This window comes from Brachypodium distachyon, chromosome 5 (genome assembly GCF_000005505.3).
Source record: "Brachypodium distachyon strain Bd21 chromosome 5, Brachypodium_distachyon_v3.0, whole genome shotgun sequence".
Classification (NCBI taxonomy): domain Eukaryota; kingdom Viridiplantae; phylum Streptophyta; class Magnoliopsida; order Poales; family Poaceae; genus Brachypodium; species Brachypodium distachyon.
The window spans coordinates 12,377,742-12,385,998 of NC_016135.3; the positions used below are offsets into that span (position 1 = coordinate 12,377,742).

At 53.9% G+C, this 8,257-nt stretch overlaps 1 protein-coding gene across 1 annotated transcript; it reads left to right on the plus strand.

The window, feature by feature from the left end:
* Nucleotides 1-5,784: 5,784 nt before the first annotated feature.
* On the plus strand, nt 5,785-7,625 carry LOC100844644. The gene has a single exon (XM_003581140.4). It carries the CDS (start codon nt 6,261-6,263, stop codon nt 7,335-7,337), a length of 1,077 nt encoding a protein of 358 aa, XP_003581188.1. The 5' UTR covers nt 5,785-6,260; the 3' UTR covers nt 7,338-7,625.
* Nucleotides 7,626-8,257: the final 632 nt, after the last annotated feature.

Sequence of the window (8,257 nt, forward strand, 5' to 3'; positions counted from 1 at the left end):
GTGAGAAATCGATTTTCGGGGGGTATTTTTGCAAAAATCGGGACCCTAGGGGCCTCTCTGCGAGACATCCGGTGCCCCGAAGGGCTTTTTTGCAAAAGTTAGGGGCCCTGCGGGCCTCCCCGAAAATTCCGGGGGCATATTTGCAATTCCTCCAAAAACTTGGGCTTTTCTGCAAGATTTTCGAACTCAGCCAGCCGCTTGGGCCAGCTGGGCCGCCTCGGGCTGACCTCGCGCGCAAGCTGGGCCGTGCTCGGGCGCGCTTCCTCTTTTTTTTTTTTGATGCCGGCCTTTCTGGGCTGTTACTGGGCTTTAGTGATACCGGTTCGGGGCTTTAGTGAGGGATCCGATGGCAAGGGGCTGGGGGGCGCCCTAGATCGGACGGCCAAGAGCCGTCGTCTTCCTCAGTACGGGAGGGGACCGCCCGGTCTTCTTTTCCACGCTTTGCAGGCCTCGGCGTCACCGGCCATGACGCCGGCGAGGCGAGGACGCGGGGTCCCGGGCGCGGGACGCCCTCTTTCGGCCACGCCGCCCTCCTTTAGGAAAAAGAGAAAGCTTTCCCTTCCATTCTTCCCTTCCCTTGTCTTGTTCTTTGAGATGAAGGACGGCGAGGTGTCGCTATGCCATTGGCCCGGCCCGGATGCCTAGGAGCTCCGGCGGCCTATAAAATGGAGCCTTTGTGCACGGTGGAGTTTCACACCATACTCGTTTGGCTTGCCCGGTGCCGAAAACACGCTCGGCGGCATCCGACATTCCTTCGAGAGCTTGGTGTAGTAGGGAGCTCCGCAGGGGCAGTAGCCATCTTCTTGTAACAATGGCCGTTGTGTTGGTGGCCGAGAAGCCGCAGCGGAGGCTCCTCCTCATCGAGTCCGCGTGGGGGCGTGGAGCACGGGCGAGGCCACTCGGAGCTCGGTGCCGGTCGTGGCCCAACACACCCCCTCGCTATATAAACCTACGTATCCTAACCCTAACCGACCGCTACCCCTCCTCCTCTCTCTCTTTCCTTGCGCCGCCAGTTCTCCCTCCTCTCCTCTCTCTGCCCCCGATCTCTCCTGCTCCCTCCCTCTGCCCCTGATCTCTCCTCTCTCTCTCTCTCTGCTCGCCGCCGGATCTCTCCTCTCTCTGCGCCCGATCTCTCCTGCTCCCTCCCTATGCCCCCGATCTCTCCTCTCCTCTCTCCCCTCCGAGCCTGATGAGGACATCCCATCTCAAGATACAACCGCTGCACCTCCTACTCCACAAATCCAAGGACCAATTACTCGAGCGCGTGCACGTCAATTAAATTATCAGGTACTTTCGTTTCTAGGAACTATTCCTAATATACATGAGAATATGATGTTGCCTAAGTCCGATATATTTCTTACACTTAGGAATGATGGACCTAGCATGGACGAGAGGGACAAGTATTGGAGCATGATCGTGCATGGAGATGGCAGCCAACGTGTGAGGATTGGAGATGAGGCTGCGTCACCTTAATAAATTGTTTTAGTCATTCACACAGCGTCCAAAGTCCAAATCAAACAAACAAGTACTTGTTGGAAAGATAATTTCAAGACCTTTCCAACAGATCTGGCCGCATCAGGAGATTCGACGTGTGCTTACCTTGAAGGACAAAACAAGCTGACAGATTTGATTTTCTGTTCCCAAAAGAGTTGTAGTTTTGTTAGGAAAGTTGGATATTGAGTTGGATTTCGGCCCCCTTGTCAAGATGGACAAAAATCCATCTCTCTCCTCCTTTGTATACTCCATGTGTTCCCCTATGGAGGCTTGGATTTTGCTTAGTTAAAAAGTTTGCCAATAGCTGCAACTTTCGTGTACCTGATTTGTGTCCAACGACCAAATCAAGAACCGCTTGTGGAATCCTACCTTTTCAATAAAGCTTTCATCCTTACTGGCAATATCTAGATTGCAATTTTAGTTCTTGCTTGTTCTTAATTTCAGGCAGGGATTAAGACCCTCGTGGTCAGGCTGATTGTGCACTTGCAAGATCGGTAACCTCCAGGAGATTGGCCTAGCGATTGCATTGGCGCAACGGTTGCTGCACGTTGTATTTGGATTGCCAAGTTTGATTTCCACCAAATCAAATTATCTCATCTCATCAAAAGATCGGGTCCCTTTGCCCTATTAGAGCCCTCCATCTCTCCCCTCCGGCTCTCCATCTCCCATGTCCAAGGCGCCATGGAGCTCCCACGACCACCATGGATCCACGGCCCTGCTCCGACCGACGGCCGGATCCGGCTGCCTCGGCTTGGCCGCAGCCGGATCGGGCTATCCACCGCCGTTTGCTGCAGGTAGGCCCTCGGTTCCCTCTCTATTTCTCTCCCTCTCTCAATCTCTCTCCCTCTCTCACTGTCTTTCTCTCTCTTGCAGACCTGTGGCGCCGGAGGAGGGTAGATCAGGACGGTTGCGTCTTGTGGCCGGCGCATTCTCGGCCGCAGGAAGGAGGAGGCAGAGTCCCAGAGTCCCGTCGCCGCCAGCCCGCCTCCACCTGCTGGATCCGGGCGCCACCCCGCCTCAAGCGCCAGATCTGGCCGTCATCGACGCCACCGCCGCCAGTAAATTCCTTCTCCCTCTCTGTTATCTTCATCCTCTCTATTATCAATTCTCTCTCACCTCTCTCTCTCTCTCTCTCTCTCTCTCTCGTTTTGTTCGAGAGGTGTGGCAAGGGCAGTGAGCTCGTCGGAGTAGTGTGCCTCGTGGCGGGCCTCGGCGTCGGAGCATATGCGGACCAGCCATGGATTTAGTTTTAGGTTTAGGTTCATTTGTTGTGATTTTTCTATGATTTGTTGTATGCGATTCGTGGATTAATTCATCGATTGGTTTGATTAAATTGTGGATTTAGGATTCGCTGATTCATCTCTTGCGGGCTGTGGCCCGCTTTTTTTTTTAAATGTCAAAAATGATATCAGTGTCGGTCACCCTACAGGGGCCCGCCACTGATGTGCATATCATCACCAACGGGCTAAGCGCCCGTCACTGATGTACCCCACATCAGTAACAAGAAGTTAGTGATGGGCGGTCTGCCCGTTACTGATAGCCATTTTCGACCGTTACTGATAAGTGTTTTTGTAGTAGCGAAACCCCTTAACTGGGACTATTGTGTCACTTTAGTCAAAAACGGTTCGGTGAGGTTTAACTTGTTAGGTTGATCTCCTCCCGAGTGGGCCCAACGGCCCACCGGGCCCTTCGATCCGCGCCCTGATCAGGGACCCTGTTACACTGCGCAGTACGCCCCACCGAAAAGCCCTACCGATCTAGGTTGCGCAGGAGTAATGGGAAGCACCGCCGCCTAGCCACACCCGCTCTCGCCGTCGCTCTCGTCACCATGACGAACACGTCGGCCTCGTCGAGCCAAGGAGAAGGTACCCCTCCTCCTCCTCTTCCATCTCTCTCTCTCTCTCGATCCCCATACCGATGCCAAATTGAATCACAGAAAGTATACTACCGACTAGATCTACACCTAGATGATTCTAGGAATCTAACAACGGTATCAGAGCTTACTAGGGTTGTAAATCTGCTCGGGTAGAAAAGAAAAGGAAGAAAAAAACAAAAGATAAACCCTAACCCTAGTTCTTACCCGAAAAGAGAAGAAGTGCCGACCGCCATGGCCGTCACCGTGAACTCGCTGGCATGAGGCGCCGCCGCTGAGTCAGTGTTTTATTTTACCAACAACGTCATGTGTGGTTGCTCATCAAGAAGGTTGTGTGCCGGTCAAAGCCTAGATATGAGATTATGTGCTACAGAGTAGGTTGCAATAAGCGTTGTACGTATGGTATTGCGCACACACACACACACACACACACACACACACACTAAATTATGACGACGCTTGTTGTTGCGCCCGTCAGTTTCAACAACACAATGGTAGGAAGAACACAAATATCTAGAGATGCCGCGCCCGTCCATCTTTTATGAAGTTGCTGGCAATTTACGGAGACACAAGCTAACTCATATTCCGGGCAATAACTGAAGTAAGGTTTTGATTATGTTTATTTTAGGCGTCAAGTGCGGGCTGATTTTGGGCGTACATATATTTACATTGGCACACTTATGATAACCACCTATGCCCAGTTTGGCCCAGGCAGTCCAGTCGACCCGATAAGTCAGAGGGCTTAAATTTTTCTCTAGGAGTATTTGTTTTATAGGACGAAGGTCCACGAACAGAAAGTGCATGATTGGATAGTCGATAACATTGGGTGCGTGAAGGGCTGCGAAGGGGGCGGGGGGCTAGCGTGTCGTTGTCGTTGTTGAAGTAAAAAATGACATGTTTGGGCATAAACTATTTAAGTACTGAAATATAAACGTATTTTAGTATATCGATATGCCCATATATAGACAAATTTTGAGTCGAGGATTTTATCTATTGAATAATATGTGTCTTCACATGACTTCCAAGGTGCATACAGACCATGCTTCACATGGGAAAAAAATAAAGAAAGGAAGCATTTCAGTCCTTTGGCAAATTTATTTTCTCATGAAAGTAAGCATTGCTCTCAAATACCGTTTTTATCTAGTCCAGTCAATCCACTCGTTCAAGCAACATAATGCATTGTCTTAGCGCTGACTGGGTTGAGCCCAACCCGAGACCTGCCCTAGCTAGGATTCTAGGAAAGAGCACGAACGTGCGTGCGTGCGTGCCGTGGCCGAACTGAATCCGGCCGCGTCGAGCTGGATCTCGTCGGAGATGCACGAAATGCTGCTGACCTACTGTGCGCGCGATCGATGATCGCCATTGATTGGAGCACAGAGCAGACGCAGGCGACCCCCTGTTCCCTGCGCCACAAGCAACAGCGCCGCTCCCAATTTATTTTGCCCGAAGGCGTTCCAGGCCGGGCGCCCCAAGCGAGATCTGCAGTACTAGCACAGCTCCCGATTTTAATTCCTCGCAGGCACATGCGTCGGGGCCGTGCCGAGAAGAGGAGCTCTCGGCTCTGAAAAACCTGCGAGATCGCGCTTTCGCCGTGCCGGCTGCATTCTGGAAAACCGGATGGCTCCCATACGTGTCGGCTTGCCCGTGCGAGGGGTCCGCGCAACGGCCCGCGGCTGTTTGTTTGCTCGCTCGGTCGCCCGCCCGGCTGCTTTGGCCTTTTCGCGTCGGGCAACGCGGGTCCCGTGCCCTCGGTCAGTGCAGTTACTCGCAGGACCTGGCCTGACCTGACCATCTGTCTGCACAGTTTGAACGACGTGAAGTGAACTCAAAATCGTGGGAAACGGTCTCGGTTGGGACTTGGGACCGTGCGTGTGTGGTTGTTCGACCCGCTGACTTCTCGGCCGGTCGTGTCCGGAACATGAGAACTTCGCAATATTATTTCTGCCGTACTCAAGCACACAATCTCTCTGGAGGTTCTACTACGCAGTCAGCAGTAGTTTTATTATGGTCTCGACACGACCGGAAAACGTGGCTGCTGCAGCGCTTTGACAACGCGTTCACGTACGCCGTCGACTTGAACCCAATTGGCCATCTGTTGCGATGCATGCGTCGGACCAGCGGCCCCACAGGTCACTGTCTAATCCGCATGGTTAAAGGGTACCGCATGGTACAGCTACAGTACTGCCGCGACAAGGTATTTCCCTTTCCTTTCACTGCTTGCTTGGTACAGGCGCCGGCCGTTTCGTTTGGGAAGTTTCTCAGTGGGCATTTAGGAAAGCAGTAAAGGGAAGGGAAAAAAAAGATGCGTTTTCTTCTCCCCTGCCTCAGACTGTACTTACTCCGTCTCTGTTATGCGTTCCGTTTCAGTTTTAGGCCTCTCTTTCCCAAGTCCCGATGGAAATATCACAAAGGACGTGGTGCAAACATGTTTTGCTTTGGGCACACCGGTGGAATTTGTGCTCCACTACCCATGACCACCACCAGTGATGTTGACAAAAGGCATGCTATATATGCCGGGGAATGGTAGCTAGAAACATAGGGAATACAGTAGTAGTGGTTGAGAGGAGGAGACGACAAGAGATTGGAGAGGAGAAGAGACGGGAAAGGACAGAGAAAGATTTTATACCTACCTTGCAAGCACCAGCCTATTGCCTGTCAGGCTTCCGGATTAAGAGATACCTTTCTCCTGCGATTACCGAACCCCATCCGTTGCTTCATTCCCTTTTCTTCTTCCCCTATTTCCCCGTCGCAATCAGCAAAATGCCGCCGGTGCTGCTGCCATCCCCACACGTCCGGTAGCGAGCGGTAGGCGCGGCCAAAAGGATTCCTCGTGGCGTGGGCGCACGCACACGTTCCTGACGTGCAGCGAGAGCGAGAGCGCGAGTGGGAGGGCATGAAGGACCTCGTCTCCTGCTTCAGCGAGCACGCCGTGCGGATCTCCGACGTCGCCTGCTCCGGGTCCGCCGGCGCCAATGCCGCGGCCGCTAAGGCGAAGCCCGCCGCCGAAGCCGGCGGCGTGGGCGTGGGCGGCGGGGCGGTGATGAGCGTGGTGACCAGCGTGTACCGGTCGCGGCTCTCGGCGTCCGGGAAGGAGCTGCTCATCGACGTCACGTGGTCGCGGTCGCCCGACGGGCCCGCGCTCGCCGTCGCCGTCCACGACGCCGGCGCCTCGCGCCATCGTGCCGCCGCTGCCGCGGCAGCGCCGCGGCACCTGCACAGGAGGAAAGGGAGCGGCACGTTCACCGCGGGCAGCTGCGTGGTGGGGGTGTTCTGGGACTACGCGGCCGCACGCTACCACGGCGCCGGGGGGCCCGAGCCCGTGTCCGGGTTCTACGTGGCCGTGGTGGCTGACGCCGAGTTCGTGCTCCTGCTGGGCGACATGAGCCGGGCTTACGTGGAGCGGCTGCACGGCGGGATACCGGTCGCGGCGTCGCGGATGGCGCGGCGGCGGGAGCGGTTCGTGGGCGGGTGCGGGTGCTGGTCCACCAAGGCGCGCCTCCTGGGGGAGTCCGGCGCGGAGCACGAGATCGGCGTCGGGCTCGAAGGCGAAGGCGGCGGCGACGCGGAGGCGTCCGCGTTGTGGGTGACCGTGGACGGGCGGAAGGCGGTGCAGCTGCGGCGGCTCCGGCTCAACTTCCGCGGCAGCCACACGCTCTTCCTCGACGGCGGCGCGCCCGTGGACATGACGTGGGACCTCCACGGCTGGCTCGACCACTCCACGTCTTCTTCCTCTTCCTCCGGCGCCGTGTTCACGTTCCACACAAGGGGCGCGTCCGACACGATCAGGCTGTGGACGGACGACGACAGCGGCGGAGATGACGGGCAGGAACACGAGAAGCCGCCGCTGGCGCCGTCGCCGGCGCGCGGCCAGCGGCAGAAGCAGGGAGGGGGGACGCCGCCGGGCCAGGGGTTCTGCCTGTTGATTCAAGGTTTCAGAAGCTCCTCCTCCTCCTCCAAGACCACGACTTGATCTGTACATATGGCAGAACACATTTGGCCGTTCGTTTCACTTCTTCTTCTAGCTTGGGTGTGCTTGGGATTTAGGTTCGATGTTAGTGATTGATGCCGGATGTTAATTTGGTCCGATACTTCAGAGTAGGGTGAAGCTGTGAATGGTAGGTGCCGGAAGGGGGGGTTAATTTGACTTTTTTTTCTCTCTCTCTCTCCGTTTTGATTGATGCGTCTGATTTGATAGTAGATGACTGTAATTGTGCTCTGGATTTCAGAAATTGAACAAAGGTTGCAACTCTTTCTTGAAGCGGTTTGTTGCTTGTCATTTCACTTTGTTACAAAGTTTCAGGATTAACATGGTACTAGCAACTTCCCGATGTAGCACATGCCAGGAAATGACACTGTGGAGTCGTTTCATATCCTTCAGACTAGATGAACTGACGAGCTAAACATAACAAGACAGCATGGATTTGTAATAAAGCCGGGTGGAGATATGGATCAACACACTTTCTCCACCATAATGCGGCACAATCGTTGTCATTTTCTTCGAGTAAACCGTGCACACAAACATAGCCATCGTAGATGTTGATTGTTCATTTCTTAAGAATACAAATTTATGTTTGATTGATCAACTCTTATTGTGAAAACGATCCCCTCTGCATTATACTGCCACGTAGTGCACGGCCAAATAAAATAGATCCGAGTAAACGAAACATGGTACTGCAACGACCTTATTGGGTTTGGCCGGAATTCTGAAAACTTATCTGCCAGATATGTTTACAATTTTTGGATCAAGCATTGGTTGCACAAACGCATTAAACTTTGACACGTGTTCCTTCTTTCAATTCTATGATGGCGTAAAAATGTGTCCAGCTTCAAGCTTGGAAGGGAGAGCATACCCGAGTCTCTAATCTTCAGAACAGCTAATCATCCCTCTTG

Excerpts from the sequence above, each read along its gene's own strand:
- LOC100844644 (XM_003581140.4), top strand. The coding sequence starts at position 6,261 with ATGAAGGACCTCGTCTCCTGCTTCAGCGAGCACGCCGTGCGGATCTCC.